Source organism: Leptidea sinapis, chromosome 9 (genome assembly GCF_905404315.1).
Source record: "Leptidea sinapis chromosome 9, ilLepSina1.1, whole genome shotgun sequence".
NCBI classification, from domain to species: domain Eukaryota; kingdom Metazoa; phylum Arthropoda; class Insecta; order Lepidoptera; family Pieridae; genus Leptidea; species Leptidea sinapis.
Window position 1 is genome coordinate 12,365,960 of NC_066273.1, and position 24,128 is coordinate 12,390,087.

The 24,128-nt window shown below is 34.8% G+C and overlaps 1 protein-coding gene across 1 annotated transcript in view; it reads left to right on the plus strand.

Annotated features, from left to right (window-relative positions):
• LOC126966092 (papilin-like) overlaps window positions 1-22,677 on the plus strand; it is a 103,646-nt gene extending 80,969 nt beyond the window's left edge. The window contains exons 6-20 of the mRNA XM_050809967.1: window positions 1,244-1,367; window positions 1,785-1,865; window positions 3,700-3,875; window positions 5,526-5,658; window positions 8,774-8,996; window positions 10,844-10,964; window positions 12,411-12,590; window positions 14,542-14,718; window positions 16,162-16,347; window positions 17,720-17,855; window positions 18,916-19,052; window positions 19,296-19,323; window positions 20,112-20,189; window positions 20,571-21,734; window positions 22,508-22,677. Coding sequence (XP_050665924.1) covers window positions 1,244-1,367; window positions 1,785-1,865; window positions 3,700-3,875; window positions 5,526-5,658; window positions 8,774-8,996; window positions 10,844-10,964; window positions 12,411-12,590; window positions 14,542-14,718; window positions 16,162-16,347; window positions 17,720-17,855; window positions 18,916-19,052; window positions 19,296-19,323; window positions 20,112-20,189; window positions 20,571-21,734; window positions 22,508-22,677 — 3,114 coding nt within the window. The remainder of the gene's footprint in view (window positions 1-1,243; window positions 1,368-1,784; window positions 1,866-3,699; window positions 3,876-5,525; window positions 5,659-8,773; window positions 8,997-10,843; window positions 10,965-12,410; window positions 12,591-14,541; window positions 14,719-16,161; window positions 16,348-17,719; window positions 17,856-18,915; window positions 19,053-19,295; window positions 19,324-20,111; window positions 20,190-20,570; window positions 21,735-22,507) is intronic.
• The last annotated feature ends 1,451 nt before the right edge of the window (window positions 22,678-24,128 follow it).

Genomic DNA, 24,128 nt, shown 5'->3' on the forward strand with positions numbered 1-24,128 from the left:
AACATAAATTAAGCGATAAACATAATAAGACTAAGAGTATAATTAGATTGTAAATATATTATATATGTCACATCATATGAATTCGTATTTCACTTATGGCGTCGTCATTTACAAATGCTCGTTGCTACAATTATGCTACATTATTTTATGGGCAATTCAAACACCGTTTAGAATATGCCGCGGCAAATTTAAGTATTTAGTTCTATCTCTTACCACGCGCGTCGCTCGTGATCAAAACAAGATAAAATGGCGTCGAGTTGTGGGTATGTGACACCAAAAAATATTGAAAACAGTCCAAATTCTGCGTGTACAAAGGACTGTCCAGAAAAATACGGTAATTTTAAAGATGTGTTTAACAATCTAAATTTGTTTTTGGGACTTTCTAGTGAACAAGGGACAATTTCGTTTTGGCACCGGTCGGCCGCTGCCGCGGCACGCTACACTCGGCTCTGCGTTGTGATTAACAGTCTTAATTTGTTTCTGGGACCTACTACTGAATAAGTAGTAATTTATCTTTACCTAGATATGATGAAAATGTCAATGTCCGTTCACTTCGAAGAATTGATTTTTCTTATTATAATGTACCTTTACTTTGTCTTTTCATAGAAAGTGCCATATTGATATGTAGGATACTGATTACTAAATTAAGTCTACTTCGTCTAACCTGTTTTTTTATGATGGTCACCCTTACATTTACAATAATTATAAATGTCGAAAATACAGCAATTGAACAAGTTGCCAATTTGCCCAAGACATATTTGACGGACATTGACGACCGATATAGCCGAATGGTTAGTGACCCTGACTACTAAGCTAGAGGTCCTGGGGTCGAATCCCGGTAGGTGTAATCATTTATATGATGAATAATGAATGTTTGTTTCCGAGTCATGGATGTTTATTTGTATTTATGTATGTTTAAGTAAGTAAATTATATTAAATATATCATTGACTTGCGCACATAGTACAGGCTATGCCAGTTTGGGGCAAGATAATTTGTGTAAGAGTGTGTCAATATTATTATTATTATTGTAAACTCACGACGCCGTATGTAAAACGCATAATAATGCGATTTAGCGAAGCTAGAATAATCATTGTATTTTTGGTATATTGTAAAAATATCTTGTACCTTTTGCTTGATATTATTTTAGTATTTTTAGTAAATAGTGATCAAGTTTGGATTTTGGTAACAAACAAAACGTAACATAAATAAATATTTTGATATAAAAATGTTTTCACTTTTCAGCCGGTTGGCTGTGACATGATGATTGGATCAAACGCTAAAGAAGATAAATGCAGACAATGCAGAGGTAACGGCACCCATTGTCACACCAGCACAGGAATCATCGACTCAAATGATCTCAGGAAAGGTAAATAGAAGATTGTCTTCCGGCTTCGGTATTCGCTTATAATTATCTATAGAGAAGTCGTTTTCTTTATTCGATCGCAGATATTATATACGATTCATGTTTTAAAGTTTTTATCCAGAGCAATGTCCGAAAGATGTGAGCAAATAATTCGTTGATAATGATTTTAGAAAGTTTAAGCCTTGATTTAGGGAACTACAATAAAGAATAGAAAGAAATTAATAAACTAACATCGTTAATAAGGCAAATTATTTTAACTAACATAACAGAATAGAAATCATATTTGTATACTTATCTAAGTAACATAGTAACATAAAAATGTAAAAAATTAAATGGAAAATTAAAATAAGGTTTATTATTATTTTTATTATTATTAAGACACATGATATTAATTCAATATTTCCTTTTTATAAACCACAGGATATAACGACGTGCTTCTAATACCTGAAGGTGCCACAAGCATTGTGATTTATGAAGTAAGGGAGTCAAACAACTACCTCGGTAAGAGTTTATATTTTTATTTTAATAATAACTTCCAGTGGGAGGATTCTTACACAGCATGTTGGCTAGGTGTATCTTATAGCCACAATAGAGTAATGTATATTACATACTAGAGCGCCCGATTTACACGACCGCTAAGCAATTTTACCAGTGGGAGGCTCCTTTGCAGCGGATGCCGGCTAGATTATGGGTACCACAACGGCGCCTATTTCTGCCGTCAAGCAGTAATGTGTAAGCATTACTGTATTTCAGTCTGAAGGGCGTCGTAGCGAGTAAAATTACTGGGCAAATGAGACTTGACAACTTATGTCTCAAGGTGACGAGCGCAGTTGTAGTGCCACTCAGTTTTTTTTTTGTTTTTCAATAATCCTGAGCTGCACTGCATTGTAATGGGCAGTGCTTATCAATTACCGTCAGCTGAACGTCCTGCTCGTCTCGTCCCTTACTGTCATAAAAAATCTTGGACAGACAAAATTATACAGTGCCACGCCGCGCGCCGCTGACACTAGTCACTACCCGATTTCGTATCGTCAATCCGTAATTTTACTTTTTGTATGTACCAACCCTAACGCTCCGCCCAGACTTAGTATAAATTTCAAGGAGACTGCTGAGTTACACTACTGTTCCATTACAGTATTATGCTAAAGGGGCTGTGTTTCGGTTTGAAATGCGCCGTAACTATTGAAACTATTGGTCTAATAAGACTTTATTTTATTTTTATTTGGGACACAAAACAATTACACACTAGATGATTAGAGGAAGAAATAACTTAAGTAATACTTAGTACATAACCTACGACAATGTCCACGGGTTACTATATAAGTGTTACATTACAAGAAAGAAAAGAAGACTGTAATAACGCAGTAATCAAAAGATTATTACAAACAGGTGTTGCTTACAATATTATTATGAGGTTAGATATAATATGTAAGTCTCCAATGAGAATACTTAATTTAATAACAATGAGATTTAAGTTTAAATTTAATTTTATAACATTTATCAAATTGATGCTATTAGTAGTAGTTTAGTAAATAGAGTTTCTTGCGCCGCTTCTTCTCTCTCAGAGCACCATTTGTTTCCGAAGCCGTAGTAGTATCTAGTATATTAGAAATGACATCAAAAAGAATTGTAAAGGAATCAATTTTGAGAAAATAAATGACTTTTATGCCTTTTTATGCCTTTTAAGACTTAATATTTTATGTCTCAAACATAGATAATTTATACGTCTAGTAGAGCCTTTTGCTGCTATACAAAGTATGTTAATATGCCAGGTTTATTACTTTAGTGTGCATGACAGATGCGCGTCATACACTCGCGATACGTATGTCACTTCGTTTTAGTGTGCGTGTGTTGCAGAAAATAGAGACAAACAGTTCACCGCTATTTTTTCGTCGTGTTCACACTGTCACAGTCTATCTAGACGTAAAAATAAGTAATTATCTAAAGACTCAAAGTGACTAGTGCAAATGCCGCCCAGAATTTTATTTTTGGTCTAAGAACGCTGAGCAGCCATGAAGTATAATGCACAGGGCGTATCATTTACATTCAGTTGAACGTCTTGCTGCATAATATACTGGTCTGACGGCGAAATAGGCATGGCAGATTGGCGATGCTATATGTGCGAACGAGAGCGAATCACTACTGGCCGACATTTTACATTCCTTTATTTATTGGCAACGTATTTTCTCTCAAATATAATGATATATTTATGTAAATACCTTCTAAAACTTCATTCTATGCCAATTTAGAGTTGAGTTAGCGAAATAATTCAAACTAAAATTCAAAGCTTCCGAGAAACAAGATGGTATATTATAATCTCTTTGAATACTTCCAGCTATCAGAAGCAAGATCAAGGACAAATATTATTTAAACGGCGGATACCGCATCGACTTTCCGAGGAGTATTGTGATAGCTGGTACCCTGTGGCACTACGAGCGTTCGCCCCAAGGGTTTGCTGCGCCAGATAAGCTGACTACTCTCGGTCCCACCACAGAACCCTTGTATTTATCAGTAAGTGTAAATCTTTTATAGTGTAGGATAATATGGATACACATTACGAGACTTTTATCTGTAAATAAATTTTCTGATATAGAAAAATGTTACTATTTTTGGTCCAAAGCCATCTAATACAGGAATAGGAGGACCAACTACGATGGTCACTTGATGGCAAAGTAAGTATAAATTCTATAAGTAGTACATCAAGAGGGGCGGTGCAGTGAGGGCTTTATTGTAAATTAATTTTGCATTGGTAAGTCAAAAATGAATTTTATTTTTAAATGGCGTTGTTTTTTGTTGTTTAGGTAGGTTCATATTAAAGTTTTATACGTTTGTGACTTTTTAATAAGAATGTATTAAAAAGGTCATAGAAGTTAATAGATTTGATATTAACAAAGCCACACACAAAAATATTGATGGAATATTTGTTCATAGATGTTATATAGATACTAGAAAAGAAGATGTTCTACTTGGTACCGCTCGCTCCAAGTATGGATGATGAGAAATCACTTTCGCCCACGATATTTATTGGTCATTTAGGTCAATTAAGCAGAGTGAAATTTGAAGATCTTATAATGTTTACCAAGATTACTTTGAACTACATTGGGTTAGGTTAAATGAAGTTAAAAACTACACAAAATAATTGAAAATTATACGCTACTAGCGCTCCATCCAGTAGAGAGAAGATTATTGAAGATTATTTTAAAAAAAGTTGATCGGTCATTTCTTCGGATAACGATCAAAACAAACTATCAAACTTGCAAAAAGCCTTGTCAATAAAACAAATCTAAAGCTTCAGTTTGTACTTGCAATTACAGCAGTATAGTAAGCAAAACAAGTAATACCGCCTATTATTATAAGCACGATGTTTTTGTAAACAGAATTGCCGCGACATGCCTATTCACAAAAGCTTTGCTGACGAATCAAAACGCCTTTTAAAAACGCCCCCAGGCAATATCATCCAGGAAACATCGTACAAGAAAGCTCATTCCAGTTTGGTTGAAAGTAGAAAGTTCTTTGAAAACCATAGAGCCATTGAGCCTTAAGATAAGGTTTTTGCTAATGCTGCAGAATCTGGTAATGATCCAACCTTAAATTGGTGCCAAAATTTCCAACAGTCGAATGATGCATCCTACTTAAGTTTCGGTATGTTTGTCAGACTCTTTAGCCGAAACTGCGAGGCTTTTTTTCGTCAGGCTATCTGATGGAATAGAATTAAGTTATAATTTGTTTCTGTAGGAGAACCAAAGTTACCGACATAGCCCAAATTATTGCGAAACTAAAGTGGCAGTGGGCAGGGCACATAGTTCGACGGACACATTTGAGGCACATAGATGGCCGTAAGGGTAGTAAAGTCCTCGAATGGCGACCACGTACCAGAAGACACAGTGTGGGTACGCCCCCTATAAAATGGTCCGACGATCAGGTCAAAATCGCCGGAATATGTTGGATGAGGACAGCGCAGGACCGATCGTCGTGGAAATCTTTGGGGGAGGCCTTTGTCCAGCAGTGGACGCCTTCCGGCTGATGATGAATGATGTTTCTTTAGTCAAATATATTTAGCATGGTTATAGCGGGCGTGATATTGAACAGGCTTGTAAACTTGTATCTAAATGGGAAGAAGAAGAGATCATTTTATGATTCTATGTCAACTTTTATTTTTAGCTGCTCCTCGTTGATGACAATGTGGGTGTCCAGTATGAGTACAGCTTGCCGACCGCCTTGGCTCCCCGTCCGCATCAGCAATACAACTGGGTTCATGGTGAATTCACACCCTGCAGTGCTTCGTGTGGTGGAGGTATCACTAACACTGAAATAAAGAATATTTTTTATATACTCAAGTATCATAAGCCCTCCATGATGTGTTCAAGAAGCTAACATTATGACCACATTTAAAATAGACTGTTTTGTTGGTAGAAATTTCTTATCTGTAAAAATGTTATGCTAAATAATAACATCGATTTCGATAGTTATTATTTCATTCAAAGGAAGATGGCGGGGATGGACCCAATAATTTAAAAATTAAGGAAGCATCTTACAAGTACAAGTTTATATTAATTATAAACATAAGTTTATACGATGTTTATATAAAAATATTGAAGCGCTAAGATATGGGAGTCAAAAGAAAGAAATTATTATAATTTATTAAAAATAAGTCATCTTTTACTAACAGAACGTTTTGAGCAATTGACATCTTCATATTTTGACATGACAGCCCTTGTCGTTATTTATTTATGGATTATTATGGATGTTCCGACTTCCGACACCATCGAACTATTGATACCTACTCAAATCAGTAGTAATTCACAATAAGATTCATTATGATTATTATTGTTTTTTGGTATTAAAATGAGTAGGTAACTTCTATGAAAGTATCGATACCTGCTTGAAAAAAGAATGAATTATTAATACTCAATTATTAGCACTTTCTACTAATATCTTTAAATTTCCACTGCTGGCCAACCTGCCACATATCTTTTAGCAGACAGTAGTTAGGCATAGACATAAGATACAAATTATCGTTAAATAATTTTAGGGTTATATTTTACTTTTAGGTATATCTTTTTTCTCCCACTTTTTTAGGCTTAATTACGATTTGCGTTTTCTTAGTTTTGTTACATTCTACAATTATTAATAAGGTTCCATGATGTGCGCCACTTCTTTCAGTCAATCCCAAAATACATGCATACTCGCTTCCTCCCTTCGAAGATCTCTGATAAACAAAGAAATTAATTGAAATGACTCCTATTCTAATATCAGTTAAGATGACGTTTAGTTGGAAATGAAATGTCAATTTGCAAACAAAGTTGACAAATGTTGCACGTAAGTAAGATATCGAACGATATGATAGTTGGGGCTGACTCTAGTTAGTCTCTGAAAAAAAAAAACTATGATAGCTGCCAGAAAACTTTTCATTACCATTATGACCGGTTAAAATGTATGGTGCTCAGCAGCCTAGCGAAACTCTCTCTGAAAAAAGCCATTCACTCGAGTATGAAACGTGCAGTCATATTTTATAGATTGACAGATGACAGCTATAATCTTGTAAAAAACAAACATAGCCGAAATCCACTTTGTTTTAAATCAAATTTTCGGTTTCTAACTTAGCCGGATTGTACATCGTCGCCATTCGCCATACTGTAATTACTACTATTTCAAACTTACGTCAAATGCCTGCACATTTCATAATAAACTAAATTTCAATTTTTAAATCATAATATGCGGCTCCTGAATGCATCGTGGAGGCTTATGATATGTGGGTAGATAAAGTAGTGTATGTAACTGTAAATAATTAGGCATTAAAATACACGTGTGATGTTATTATAATAATAATACTGACACACTCTTACACAAATTATCTTGCCCCAAACAAGGCACAGCCTGTACTATGGGTGCAAGACAACGATATATTTAATACAACATACATACATAAATGCATGTAAACATCCATGACTCTGAAACTACCATTCATATTCATCATATAAATTATTGCACTTACCGGCATTTGAACCCGGGACCTCTAGCTCAGTAGGCAGGGTCACCAACCACTATAAACCCACACTCATATTTAATGCTTTTCATTATGTATAGTAACATAAATTATTGTAATATAACAGCATGTTTGATTAAATGTCAATTTCTAATATTATCGATATCCATACTGTTCACATCACTAGTGCACTAGCAAAGTAAGTAATACATCTAGAAGCAAATCAGAGCAGAGGTAGCTTGCCGGCAATCACAACGCGAGAGCCGGCTGAGCAGTTAGGGTTGCCACTTCTAAGTTATTCAATCATAATATTTATAATCTAAATGCTTAGTAGGTATTAAGAGTTCGCGTTTAAATTTAATAGGCATAATAAATAAAAAGTTACTAAACAGTCAAAGAAGCTTATGTGTGTTGTATAATAGAGAGGTAGGTGAACGAAGCTACGAATAAATAAGTTCGATCAAAGATTCAATTCGTTCGTAGATTCGACGTCGACTAGTAAGGAAGGTGTTCTACTAACACGAAGTCGCTCGCCTCGAGGTTTTTGTCATACATCTTGATAATTTTTCAATATTATTTATTTCAATTTTTGTAATTGCTAATCAGTTGGCAAACTTTATTTCTCATAATTCGATGTATACGAATAACTTAATCAAATTATATTATGCTTAGTACCTACCAATAAAATTGTGCGATACCAAAATATTGGATACAAAATAGAAGCAGAGTTGACTAATTTAAAACAAATTTTAGATACAGATGCATTTAGTAAAGTTTTCACTAACGAGTGACTATTTTAGCCAATGCAATGGACAGCAACAATAAATTTTGTAAGACTGTGTATATGTGCTATAGCCAATTCCAATAAAAAAAAAATAACAAATACCAACCGACTTTAAAAAAACCTATTCCAAAACATTATATTAAGCACTAAAAAGTAAAAAAATAATTGTGTACTACAACTTAATAATGGACTTATTTCTAAAGTTCTCCTAAGTTAAATGAAATGAAAAGACTTCCTAAAAGTCAATCCAATAATTACGACAAAATAATGTAGTTACAATAATTATTATATTATTATTATTGTTATTATTGTTACAATACAGTACAATTGAAAACCTTTTTAAAAGTCGATTAAAAATGATCGCCGTGCAATAAATGTTTCTTTTACAAAATTATGTAAAAATACATGTGTTATACTTGTACGTATTATAAGGTAGGTATTGTGATAAGTGATGGCATTGTAAGATACTCACGGGAGGCTTTGGTGTTTGTTCTTATGCTAAGCAAATACATGAATGGTGACGTCAAATGGTGTATTAGCACAGAATAGGTAATACTTACGTATGTATTAGTAACAGATGTTCCAGCTTAACAAATATTGTAGGTTCTAGTATTTACCGCTTTTATCTCGTTCAATCAGGTTTTCAAACACGCAATGTGAGCTGTCGGTCGCGTGATGAACTAGATGAAGTAAAAGATAACCTGTGTGATGAAGGTCTTAAGCCACCTACTAACCAGAGTTGCAACACGGAGGTGTGCCCAGCGCACTGGGTGGAGGGACCTTGGAGTAACTGCTCGAAGCCTTGTGGAGAAGATGGAACCAGATCGCGGCAGGTTCGCTGTGAGCAGGTTATCAGTAATGGGTAAGCTCGCATTTATCACATTAAAAATAAAGTGGCGTTATTATAAGTGTGAATGTTAGTTTGTTACGCTTTCACGCATAAACTACTGAAACGATTTCGATTAAATTTAGTACAGAGATGGACTAGAAATTGGAAAAGGACATAGGCTACCTTTTATCATGACTAAGAGGTTTGGAGGGGTTGAAATAGGGGGTGTAGGTTTGAATAGAATTTTGTCACAATCAAAGATGACACAATGAAACTTTGTATTTATGCACTTGATAAGAAATAAATAAATATTTGTTCTAGCGTTTTTGAAATTTCGATGTGTGTGGGGATGAAAAAGGGGGCGAAAGAATCCAAGCTTTCACACCTAAAAAAATGCTCCCCAAAGTAACTATTCTACGCGGACGAGGTTGCGGGTGAAAGCTAGAATTTATATATTTTTATGGAAATGCGAGAATAGACGAGCAGGACGTTCAGATGATGGTGATTAATACGCCCTGCCCATTACAATGCAGTGCCGCTCAGGATTCTTGGAAAGCCCAAAAATTTTAAGCAGCACTACAATTGCGCTCTTCACCTTGAGACATAAGATGTTAAGTCTCATTTGCACAGTAATTTCACTAGCTACTGAAGGGCGCCCTTCAGACCGAAACACAGTAATGTTTATACATTACTGTGTTTAGTAATATATAAATTCAATTTCGAACAATATATTTTATGGACGATGTGGGATGGAGCCACAACACCATTCGGACGATTGGCTTAGTTAGAAGAGCGACGGGACGTAACCGGGAAGGCGGGTTCGAATCCCGCATCGTTCATAACTTTTCTTATAAATTATAAAAGAGATTAAACTTAATGAAGTGTGGCTTGAGATTATGCGAAATCAGACCATTTACGGAAATGACGAACAGAACTATTATTGTGGAGCCAACTAGAACTATTTCTGGTTGAAATATCTCCAAGTACTTTTTATATCCTGGTATTTAGGTGTTTGCTGTATCTCAGGCTTATTGGCAACAACAGTTCTGTTCGTGATGTTTAATCTTTCCCAATACTTTGTAGCGTATATGCACAACACATATATAAAAGGCACATGCCATTAGAAAGATGAGAATATCTAGAATTACTATGTCTAATGAACTCACCTGAACGACAACTTCAAGCCTCGTTAATCAAGGACAAGAAAAGGTTCTATTGAGATTAATCTCAAATCAGCTTTTGAGATTACTATTTGCTTTTCAGATAAGCTTGGAATAACCAACTATTAAAGTACACTTACGCAAGGCTACCTATTGTTCCATAAGTGCATCATGTATTTTTTGAGGATGTGACTTCTAGCTTAGATTATTTTTACGTCTAGAATCTAGATAGAGCCTCTGCAATTAGGTATCGCATAACATTAGACTAGGTTTATTGCTCAAGCCTTTTTTTATGAAAATAAGGGACGAGACGAGCTGTAATTGATACGCCCCACCCATTACAATGCAGTGCCGCTCAGGAGTCTTGAAAAACCCAAAAATTCTGAGCGGCAATACAACTGCGCTCGTCATCTTGAGACACAAGATGTTAAGTCTCATTTGCCCAGTAATTTCACTAGCTACGGCACCCTTCAGACTGAAACACAGTAATGTTTACACATTACTGTGTTTCAGTCTGAAGGTCACACTTTGTGCATGACAAGCTACGTCTTACACTGGCGATAAGTAAGTCACTTTGTTTAAGTGTGGGTGCGTTGCTTAAAATAGAGGCTAACAGCTCACCGCTATTTTTTTCGACGTGTTCACAGCTGTCACAGTCTATCTAGAGTCTAGACGTATAAATTATTGTATAAGACTTCTAAATTCTTTGATATCTTTCAGACATTCGTCAATAGTCGATGATAAGGAATGCATCGAGCTCCACGGACGAAAACCGGCTCGATTCGAGGAATGTAACAAGAACGCAACCTGTCCAACTTGGTTCAAGGGACCATGGAAAGCTGTAAGAAAATTTACTCATAATTTCAAATAATATTTGCAATAATAATTATATTTAAGACTATCATAAAAACAGTGTATTTTCTATCTTTCTCGTTGTTTTGAGAACTACGAGACGTACGAGCAGTATGTTCAACTGGTGGTAATTAATACGCCCTGCCCGTTACAATGAAGTGCCGCTCAGGATTTTTGCCTATGTATTGTCCTGGTAGCATCGCGTATCTTTCTATAGTTTGGTTGTATTTGGTAGAAGAACGCCACTCATCTTCATCCTTACTAATATTATAAATGTGAATGTAAGTTTGTTTGTTACGCTTTTACGCCGGAGCAACTGCACCAATTTTAATGAAATTGCACAAGTACAGCGATAGATTAGAGCTTCGGAAAACACAAAGGTTACATTTTATCCTAGAAAAATCAATGGTTCCCGCGGGATTTGTGAAAATATAATTATAATTATACCAATAGTAGGTTTAGTTTGCCATAGCAATCTTCCTCGAAATAAGATTCATATAATATGTTGGGAACGGGAGCGAAAACGGGAACCGGAACTGGAATAGGACATGAGATAAACTTCAATTCCAAACCTGCTTATTATTTTTAAAAACCCTTTCGGCCTTACAAATAAACTTGGTATAAAGTTATAACTGATGATAAACAAAGAAAATGCAAAATGTTTACAATATCGTTGACAACACTGTCAATACAATGATATTCTGAAGTTTTCCTAATGACAAGCTGCCTTGCAAATAAACGCGGGAAACGTTATACTCGTACGTCCGAACAAACCATTCGTAAGCAAAATGTCTATTTGTAAACATTTTACAAATTCTTGGTTTATGCTTAGTTATAACTTTATGCCAATTTTATTTGTAAGGCCGTTAATCTACGCGGACGAAGTTGTGGGCATCAGCTAGTTGGCTTGTAATTCTTAGTTTATTCATGATACCTGCTAAATGATTTACGTTTTCATAATTGTTCATAAGCACCTTGAGGAATTTTCTAGAAACTGTGACAATCACAATGTTTACACGAGGAATAAACATAAACTTGTTATGACTACTACTCGGCTAGGTCAAGTTAGCGAGTCTTTTGTGGGGCGATGTATATGCTTTTACAACAAGATCCCAGAAAAATCTTTAAAACAAAATTATAACGATATTCAAAAGAATTGTTAAAAAACGTTTGTGTGGTTATAACATAAATGACTGTCTTAATGATACCACAGATTGGGAATAGAGCGACCGCCCTCAGGCTATTAAAAATAATAAGTTTAATTGTACAATATTACTTTGTAAACATATTTTTTGATGTAAATAAGCCTGCTAAGTTTGTTACGCCCATTCTACTCAGGCCTGAAGCGTTCTTTTTGGAATGGGTGGTAGTTTTTGACTTTCAATAAGTGATGTCACATCCTATTTTGAATAAAATATTTGAATTTGTTCAATAGTGTGACAAGCTTTGTGGTGGGGGTAAGCAAACCCGGCAAGTGGTCTGTCATCGGCGAGTCAACGGTCGAGTGGAGGTGTTTGGAGACGAGGAGTGTCCTGAGGAGAAGCCACCTGCAGAACAGCCCTGTATCCTGCATCTTTGTGTTGCAGTGGATTGGGTGCTCAGTAATTGGACGGGGGTAAGATATGAGTTACTATTAAACGTAATAGATATCAATTATTATAATAATTGTATAATTAAAATTAAAAAATCCTTACTTTTTTTATTATTTGCCTTAGATTAAGGATTGGCCTCCCCTGCACTCCAGATAGATACCGCAGTACCTAAGAACAATAGCTATTTTATTACAGCAACTATTACATGCTTGTGTGCGTGGCATCTTGACACACAATGGCATCTTTAAAATGTTTGTAACATACGCTTCGTGTTATTTTACATTGAAATTAATAAAACACAAAATACTTACTCATGATATGTGATCTCCGTGTCTCTCTTATTTCTTTTTTTTTTTTACTACGTAAACCGGCATTTTAGTTTGAGGGTCTGTAGTCTGAGCCGGTAGTATTAGTTGCCGCATTTTGCGACTACGCCTGTGGTATCTAGCTGGAGCGCAGCAGAGACCAATCCTTAATCGAAGTTATTTACTAATCTATCGTTAGTACTTATTGTACGTAGGTACCTATTTTTTACTCACGAACGCAGCGAAAGAAATGGGATTGCTTATTGTTTCAAATGTATGTTTATAGTCGGTGTTGTTTGTAAAAAATATTTTATTGTTATTTTTTTTTTGTTTAATGACAATTAACAAATATCAATTTCAATCAAAATTTTTATTCCATTTTGATTCTCGATAGATCGAAGATTCTCAATAATGTATTTTACCACACTTTCATGTAATGATATTATTTATAGATATAATAGCTGACCCGGCAGACGCTGTTCTGTCAATAGAAAAAAAAGATGTATTCGGGAATAATATAGTCTAAAGCCATCGGAAATGTGTAATCTAATTTAATGAGTTAAAAATGAAACAAAAACGTATATCTGAATGATCATACCCTTCAACTACCGTTTTTTTAAAGTATTAAGGTGCCATAAGGTTATACACATGCCATACAGTCTATTCTGTAGACTTATATAAGATACACAATTCCACCTTACATTAATTTGTTATAATATCTCAAAACGTTCAGACAGCGGTTTCGTTGAAACCTCCCAGACGGCTTACTTTTTTTAAACACCTCTAACAAACATCATTGAATACAATTTTTTTTTAATTTTTTTATTAATGTATACAAAAATCTGCACAAAAACTTTACAAATTATAATCTAAAACCTTCCTCGACCACGCTATCATCCAATCCATTGGTGTAAAGAGCATGAAAATCAGTGCAATCGTTTTTGAGTTTATTGCGAACAGACAGACAGACAGACGCGGCAGAGGACTTTGTTTTATAATATATTGTGACTATATAAAACAATTGCTAACACTATAAAACGACCCGTAGATTTTTTCACAAACAATATCTGATCTGAGTCATCATTTGTTCTTTGGTATTGAAAACAAACTAAACACTGACTAATTCTTAAAAACTATACATGGCTAATTTTCCTGAATAAAAATTCAGGTTAAAAATTAGGTGTGATGGCTCTTAACTAAGAAGTTCAATAACCTTGTGTAAGAAATAATGAATTAATTATTTAACGTGTATTTCATCAATAAAATAACTCTGACCGAAGATTCTGTTATAAACGAAATTCAGTTTTTTTACACCCTCTTTAAGAATGTTTGTAGCACGCATTCTGTCAATTCTATGTCAAAGGTTACATTAATAAAGTTTATATTGTCCAAAGCGCTAAGGTTAGATTAGAAATAATTTTATATGGTGGTGAAGTATTCTTAACTTTTACCCCCAATTATTTTTCTTCACCTTCAATTTCCATAAGTACCTTCTCCTGACAATAACGAACACATCAAAAAAAGAATTAGCGAAATCGGTTCAGCCGTTCACGCGTGATGCCGTGACCAAGTGAAATAGGGATTCATGTAAATATAGATATATCTGTAAGCATTTTTTTTTGTTTGAATAAATTACTTTGAAAATAAATATCAAATGTTTGTGTTCCAGTGTGATACATGTTCATCTAAAAACAGAACTAGGGTAGCCCAATGCGTGACTGAAAACCGCCAAGTGGTTGATCCAAGCATGTGCAGTTATCATCAAATGCCTGTTTTGGAAGAGCCGTGCGATAAAGACAAATTACCTGATTGCGAAGTACAATGGTACGCGACCCAGTGGAGCAAAGTACGTATTATACTATTACTGATGACCCGTGGCTCATGCCTGCCAGACTAACTTTTTCGCTTATTTTTTACATGACTTCATGGGACGAGACAAGCAAGACGTTCAGCTAATGGTAATTGATACGCCCTGCTCATTACAATGCAGTCCTGGCCAGGATTCTTGAAAAAAAAAAACAAAATTCAAAGCGGCACTACAATTCGCTCGTCGCCTTGAGACAAAAAAATGTTAAGTCTCAGTTGCCCAGTAATTTCACTAGCTACCGCCCTTCAGACTTAAACAAAATAATGCTTACACATTACTGTTTCACAGCAGAAAAAGGCACCGTTGTGGTACCACCACCACCCATAATCTAGCCGGCAAAAATTAATATTGATATTTGTTCGTATGTCGATGTTCACTATTCATCAGCTTTTTTTAAGAGAAAAAGTGGCAAGATAAGCAAGATCTGACCAGGTAGTAAATGATACGCCTTTCCCATTTCAATGTAGTGCTACTCCGCGATATTTGATTGAACCCAAATTTGTGAGTGGCTTTAATTTGAGATATGAGATGTAAAGTATCATTTGCCCAGTAGTTTTACTAGCTATGGCGCCCTACAATCTGAAATATTGGGCGTATGCTGAGACGTAGACGAAGCTCGCAGCGCAAGGCAGAGCAGATTTTGTGACATATGTACCTACGTACATATGTAGCTACGTAGGCTGCGGTGCAAACATGTACGGCGCAGACATGCTTCTGTCCTGCTCTGCGTCTCGTGGTAGCGCCGGTCGCGGGCACAGATTTCTGCGTGATGCATGCATGGTTTTTACCGCTAATTCAACTTTGCACACATGTTTTTTCCAGGTAATTCTTGGATCAGATTATTTAATTGAATTAGTGTGTTGTGGACATTGTTTGTGTTAAATTTATCATCCAGACTATAAAAAAAAAACAAAAGACGCTCATGGCCTATGTCTGCCTCGCCTTCCCTGCCCTGCTAATTCTGTACTGTGCTGTAAAAAAAGTATTATTAAAAAAATACTGCTTCAGGGCTGATACACGGCGCCGCTGTGGTGTCCACCTATACGGAATACTGTAGAACTACTAGCATAAAGAATAAAGTTATAAAAAAACAATGTTTTATGATGTTTTTAATAATAATTAACTAGTTGACTTTACATCGCTTCAGAACGGTTGAACATTAAAAATATTTTCTTCGTTTTGGTTCGGCTAGGCAATTAATGATTTTATATTGTTAAGGTTTATTTTTTCCTCTTTTTTTGTCTCAAAACGAAATAAATATAACAATATTATTATTCTTTTTATTGAATATTCGTCTACTGTCTTGGTCTTTCTGTTCAGGTAATAAAGATAATGGTCGATATAGAGATACAGATGGGAAAGTAAAGTTTATAAAAAATCTGTAAATTGTTCCCTTACTTTAATTTCTATAAATAATTTCAGTGTTCAGCGTTGTGTGGTAAAGGTAACAAAACACGTCTTGTATTCTGTGGACGATACGACGGGGTATCGGTGGAGAAGGTTGATGACAAGGAATGCAGCAAACTAGAACGATACAGCGATACCAAGGAATGCGAAGTCCCGAATGAAAAATGTCCAGCACAGTGGTTCGCGGCACCGTGGACTAATGTATGTTGAAACATTATATCGATTTATCGATTAAAATAGGAATAGGACAGGCTCTCAAATAAAAATTTAAAGAAATAAATATTATGACTGTTCATTGTCAGTACACTTATGAAAATTTAATATACGTTCACAAAAATTACATCACCTTTTTGCTCATAATGGTGATTTTCATTATTATAACACTACAAATAAGGTATTGCTTGTAACTAATTCTAGCAGGCTTCATAAAATGTATACACTTTTATAATAAAGTCCCAGGCATTATCTATAAATAAATTTAAATATTTTAATAAAAATAGCTCTGTCGTAGTGGAGTAGTAGACTCCACAGCTGAATATCTAAGTGATCCGACAGCCTGGGACTAGATTATGATTATTTTATAGCAATAGCAATGACAGTACAATAGTGTATATTTGATTAAAACGAGCGCAAAAATAAGAATGTTGGGAGAATTTCTTGCACCGCTTCTTCTCTTTCAGAGCGCCATTTCTTTCCGAAGCGATAGTAGTGTCGTATATTAGAAATGACATCAAAAAGAATTCTAAAGTAATTAATTTTGAGAAAATAAATGAATTTTATGCCTTTTAATAAAACTAAGTGAACCACATCAATGCTGCTGTGGCGAGTAGGTACGTAGATGCTTTAGAACGTCAGGAGATGTCCAGCCTAAAATTGGCAGACCGTTCCAGTTGTCACGTCAGCATTAGTGAAGCCATCCGCAGGACATTTGCCGCTCCAAATATACCGTCTTGATGACAGGCGTCCTGATGGCTTGACCTCCCATAAGCTCGGGGAATGCTGGTGGCCTAGGACGCGACTTGCGTCGACATTATGGTTCCTCTTAATGTCCAGGCTATTTCATTTAGTGCTGGAGCTGTTGCTTTGACTGCCAAAGATAGAAAACTTAACACATATATCGGTCTCAGTTAACGCTATATCTTCGTCCTGTTTGTGTCGAGTCACTTGGTTCGAGTGGTCCAGCGGTGCGGATAATTCACAAAGTACTAACTAAGCGTCTAAACAGAGGCACAGGAAACCCAAGCGCTGGCAGCTATTTCGGTCAACGGATCAGCAGAATTCTGCCAGTATTCTTGGTACATTTTTCGTAGTTTTTACTTCATGATTACAAAAGCATCGATTCCTTGTGGATGAATAAATTTAAAATGTAGTATAGGTACTATTGCAATTTACAAAAGTTACTGATATGACGTCATTCAATTATTGATGTACGCCAAACCGACTCTTCGTCATTTGGCTGTAACTCGTCGTATCACAATCTGGATATATTATAGTAAAGGAGAAGAGGGTAGTAGAATATTTCTATGCGGAAAAAAAATATTATGAATAATATTTTTGTAAATTTACATTTCAGTGTACAAAGGTATGCGGCGGCGGTGAACAGAAACGAGCAATTATGTGTCTTCGCGGTAACAAGGAGTCTAAAGACTGTGCTGAAGATTCCATTCCTGAGAACTGGCGATCATGTAATGAACAGCCCTGTGATGAAGGTAACTGTCGTATTTTATCTTAGCTGAAGAAAGGTAAAATAATAAGGAACCTCGGGTTCCGGATAATCCCAATCAATATCAGTTGTTCCTTTGTACATTTGTATTGTATAACTCACGTTTCGTCTACTAACTTGGAGTATCTATACTTATTGTTAGCTACGAGATGGGCAGATAGGTACATTTATATAACACTAATGATTTATCTTATACCTACCTACATATTTTAAACAAAAGTTCATAATGTTAATAAATTAATTTAGTTTTGACTTTTTATTTACCTTGTTTTAAAATAATTATTTTTTTCTAAATCAATACCCATAATGAATTGTTATACTATGATGCATCACAAGAACAAAACGATATTAGCGGTACTAACGGTACTACCATTAGCTGTCAGCTTAGCCGCCCATACTGTCAGACGCTGGTAATTTATTGATTAAGCCATCCGATCATGATGTGGGCAACTAACTTCATTTACCTTGGAAGATATATAGATATATAGACGACCACCAAATATTATATTTATATATATAAGAATGAATCGGTGTTCGTTAGTCACGCTAAAACTCGAGAACGGCTGGACCGATTTGGCTAATTTTGGTCTTGATTTATTTGTGGAAGTACAGGGAAGGTTTAAAAGGTAAATAAATAGGAAAATGCTTGGAATTAAATAAAAACAACAAATTTGTTTTTCCTTAGATGCGTACCCCGTCGAATTTATTGACGCAACGGTTTGACAGTTATGCTGTGAAACAATTTCATTACAACAACAGGGTGCACTTTTACGAAGCAATTCTTGATGTTATGAAATATTATTGACAAATTCATAAAAAACATTATCTTATTTATTATATACAGAACAACGTCTGTCGGGTCAGCTAGTATTATATATAATATTTGGTAGTCATCTGTTATCATATAATGCAAAACGATAGTTAGATATGAATCTTCATTACTAGTTCAAAATACAGTGTCCTAGAAATAGGTTTTTGAAGACACATAGTTCTTTGTCTACACTATTATTTAGTGATAATACTTATAGTAAATGTTATACTTACAGACCAAATGCTACCATTGAATACTAAGTCTACACCCATTATGGATGATGATTACATTCTCGGGGAATGTATTGAGTACGAAAAGGACTACGAAGAAGAAGGAGCCGAAGTTATTGGTGACACTCTTCCCAGTAATGAGGCAAGCTAACATATTCCTTTTCTGTTTGTTTTATGAAACTATTTAAGTTGAGTGAGTTGAGAGAGAAAAATTGTTGCTGCTGGTAAATTATTTGAGCACAGAACCTGTACGGTGATTCCCGGGCTTAGATTTCAATATCGTTTTTGCAAGCTCTTTTTGTTTTTCGTAATCTATTTTTGGTACTCTCCGTTCAGTTAATTCTAAATATAGGCTGACATTATTATTTTATTATTTTTGTTTCAGCTCGACGTCATGTTTAGTGATAGCCCAGGTAACTATTGATTCTCGTAACACTAATATCCAAAAAAGTAAATAAAAAAAAAAGCGTGGAAAATCTTAAAAAATCCCAAATACATTAGTTATTTATTATCCGTATTGACGATGGGTATCCTTACGCTTTGTATCTTTAAACGCAAAGCCCAACACCGATTTTGCGAATTTTCTGGTGGTGCACAAGAACTGCCAGTATACAAAAGACAAATAATTACACATACATTACACAATAACGACCGTTCCCAATATACTATCTACAGATAGAGATAAATTACTACCTTCTACTGTCAGTAACTAGCTGTCAATAATGTGAAGCTGTCCCAATATACCCGATAAGTCAGTCTTATCGCCAGTTCACTGTTGCAATTTCCATAAAAACTTATTTTTTTTTTAATTTTCATAAAAGCTATACGTCGTCCCATTGACAGACAGCGTGTACGGATAAGATGAGTTACCATCGATAAGTTTATTGAGACAGAAAAGTCACCAGTAGTTCTGATTTTAATCTCAAGAACGCCACAACCGGAGATAGGCTGAATATTTGGAATGGCCGTTAGGCAACCACTGCCTGTAATATTTGTAAAGTAGTTTGCAGCAAGAGTCACCATGAAAAATTATAAAAGATTCTAGAATTTTTGGTAAAACATGCATTAAAAGTCCTCAACTCCTTAATAATTTAATAACTTCATAAGACGAGGCACACGTAATCCGAAACTTTAGATAGAGAATTGTTGTGAAATGATACTATAAAAACTGCCACAGGTAACTGCATATCTCTTTTTTCAGTTCTAGAAGGCTCTGGTGGCTGGACCGCTTTCACTGAAATTGAATCAGAATTTACTACTGAAGAAGGCTCTGGTGCAGGTATTTTTTTTGTTAATCTATATATATATATAAGAGATTTCGGATTTTTCGAAATTCCACCCGCAAGAGTTTTTTTTTATTATGAACAGAACAACGTCTGTCGGGTCAGCTAGTTACATATAAATTATAGGATAATTTTCCACAGTTATAGGATACCAATGTTATAAAGCTTGTGTGTTGAATAGGATAGGATCAAAGGGTCCACTAGAAACGAGACCATAAATTTCATTAGCCAAACAAATGTTTGACATCTTTAAAAGAATTGTTTTCAAGTTTCGCAAATACGTAATTGACATAAAAACTGTAATTATATTCTCTCTTATTTTAAAAATTGTTGGATATATAGTTTTTTTGTTCTTACATTATGTGATCCGTTTTCAGATATAAGTGTAACGGAGGTAACGGTAACTCTTAGCGAATTCCCAACAGATACTAACACAGATGAATCTACTGATATCACTATAGCATCGACAACTTTAACAAATACCAATAAACCTTCTGAACACACTACAGAAACCGAAACAAACACCGACGAAACTACCGAAAGTACTGAAGAATCCACAACTGTAACAAACACAAACAATAATGCTGAAAGCACTATTTATTCATCAACTACTGACATTGCAACTGAGAGTACGATTGATTCCACCACTGGAACAAATATTGTAGAATATAGTGAAAGTACGACCGTAACAAATACAGATAATGTAACAGAAATTAATTTAGATTCAACAACTGAAACAATTACTGATGAATCTACTGAAAGTAGTGTAGAACCCACAACTGGAACAAATATTGAAAGTACTATAGTTTCAACAACTGAAACAAATACTGATGAATCTTCTGATAGTACTGTAGAAACAACTACAGATACTGCTACTGGTACTACTTTAGAATCTACGACTACAACAAATAATGACAATGGAACTGAAAGTACTACAGATTCAACAACTGAAACTAATACTGATGAAACAACTGAAAGTACTGTAGAAACAACAACAGATAATACTACTGAAATAAGTATAGAATCTACCACCGGAACTAACAATGACAATGAAACTGAAAGTACTATAGATTCGACTACAGCAACAAATACTGGCGAATCCTTCGAAAGTACCATAGAATCTACAACTGGTACAAATACTGACGAATCTTATGAAAGTACTATAGAATCTACAACAGGAACAAATGGAGAAAATGCTTCTGAAAGTACTTTCGAATCGACGACAGGAACAAATACTGACAATGGAACTGAAAGTACAATAGAATCCACTACTGAAACGAGTACAGATAGTACTATTGATAGTACTATTAAATCCACAACTGGAGCAAATACCGACGATGAAACTGAAAGCAGTTTAGACAGCACAACTGGAACAAATACTGACAAATCATCTCAAAGTACTGTAGAATCTACAGCAGACAGCTCTACTGAAACAACTATAGAATCTACAACGGGAATGAATACGGATGAATCTACAAGTGGCACAACTGATGTAGGTCTTCAGACTGGTAGCACAGAAATAGGTGTGTATTTTATAGTAGGTAATTAGTACATAAGTTATTCTTCCATAATATATTTATTCCTATACACTTAAGAGTTCTTTAGCTTGGGTATTCATCCACCTGATTTCTGTAGACGAAGTATTGATTGACTATTGAGAAGCTCTACATAAATATTTCTTTAGATTATTGACCAACGAACTTGTGGGTAACCTGATGGCCACAATAATAACCCATAATACCAATATATTTGGATGACTTTCTAAAGTACACGTATTTCACCTTTCAAGAGGAAAAGTCTCCAAGTACCATTGACTCACCATATCAATGTTTGATTAAGATTATGCAAAAGCATAGCAAAATGACCTTCCGCAAACAAACGCGATACAATTCCACTTTTATAAAATTTTAGTAGTTATGATGAGTCAAGCAAGGCATGTTTCAAGTGATTAATGAAAATCCATAACTTTATTGCACTGTGAATGAGGTCGTCGCCAAATACGTGATATACGATGTTATGTCTAAGTAAACAAGTAATTTTGTTAGCCATGGCGCTCTTCAAGCCGAAAGATAACTAATAGTGCTCGGGAGAAAAGGGGTTGCCCCCTTGCAAATTAATACGAATAACAAGTCGTATATATTCAGCACCATAATTTATTCATGCAATGAGACTCACTTTGTTGGACCGATAATATTGAATTGAAATTCTATATTGTTATACCTTATTAATCGTGTGTTGTAGTCTGTCTGTATCTTTTTGTTATAACCTCCTTTTACCACTCACATTATTTTACTAAAATTATTTACGATAACAGGAACAGAAATAGTCTCGACAACAGATGCTGGGTTCAGTTCGACTGAAAGCTCTACTATAACAGAAGCTGGAACAACACAGACTGGAACCAGTGAATATGCCGAAACATCTTCCACCGAATCTAACGAACCAACATCATTAACGCAAGAAAGTACTACTGAAGGTAAATAAATCAAATAAATGCTATAATTCTTTCTAAAATTCATAAATCAAAGGATTATATGGCGGCCAAAACTTGATTGTGTTTGCCTAGTCTGACGGCCAATCAGCATGTCCTAAATTTTTAGATCCATAGAAGCAATTTTTAAGAAGACACGCGTAGCATCGAATATTGGGATTATATTTAATAGGTAATATTTTGAAGAGAACGGGTTTGATTTTCTGTGTGTTTTATAGATTACTCAAAACTACTTAACCGATTTTATGAATATTATCTGCAGTGATTAATATAGGCTACATTTTTTTCTAAAATTTGACACTTTCTATTTGTTCTTCGAAAGTTTCTTCAATTGGGCAGTCATTATTGGACGTGCACTGCAAAAGCTGTATGGGGCTTGGCTATATAATATTAAAGAGATTCTTTGAAGTTCAAAATAGTTCAGGTTGCTCAAAAAATATTATATGCCAATCCAATTGACACTTTGTTACATTTATTACATTTAAAACATATTTACTTTTATATACTTCAACAGAATATACGTAATATTAATTAAATAGAGACAAATAAGGTTTTCGATGTAATTTAAGTCGCTAATAAGGTTGAGATATAAGTAAGCTGACATTTGAACAAACGTATTGCACAATAAAATTAAGTGGTACTTAGATTTACTTTTTCTAATAGTATCTAAATATATCTATAATATCTGTAATAATGTTCGGAGATATTCATTTTTATTTTAATTATTTCTGATGTTAAATAAAAAAAAATACAAAAAAAAAACAACGGACTTCAAAAAACACTTTTCTAAAACAATAAATGTAATATGCACTAAAAACAAAAAAAAAAATTGCGTATTTTTATAGAATCTAATTAATTAATCTAATTCTAGTCACAATTATTGTTATTCTTGAAATCGGTGTCCTCCCGCCGCCTTGTCACGTTGTGCGTGCCACACAAGCATATCTCACCTACAGCTATGTATATATGTAGTTACAAACCTACCTTGGCTGACATCCACTCCAACATATCAAACGACAACAATTTAAATTATTGTTATTTTTTGACTTTTAGTGTACACACTAATAATTTGTCTAAATATATTGTGTAGACCTACTAAACTTTGCAATGCAGTAATGAACGTAAGCTAATGATTACAGACATTAGAAATTCGTTAATTTGCCTCTTAGAATTGAAGAGTTGAACTGATTCCATTCCAAACTCTCACCAAACGACCTTTGAAGTATGTATATCCTTTCCAATAAATAATAATCATCAAAATCGGTTCGCGCGATATTGAATTATTCGTCCATTTGTCGCGCACATACTTTTAGCAAATGGTATTCTAATGGATGCCATTGTCAGATCTAGACCAAATTACAATTGGACCACACGGGAAGCACCAGCTTTCAAAAAAAGAATAATAAAAATCGGTACACACAGTCGAAAGATCTCAGGTAACAAA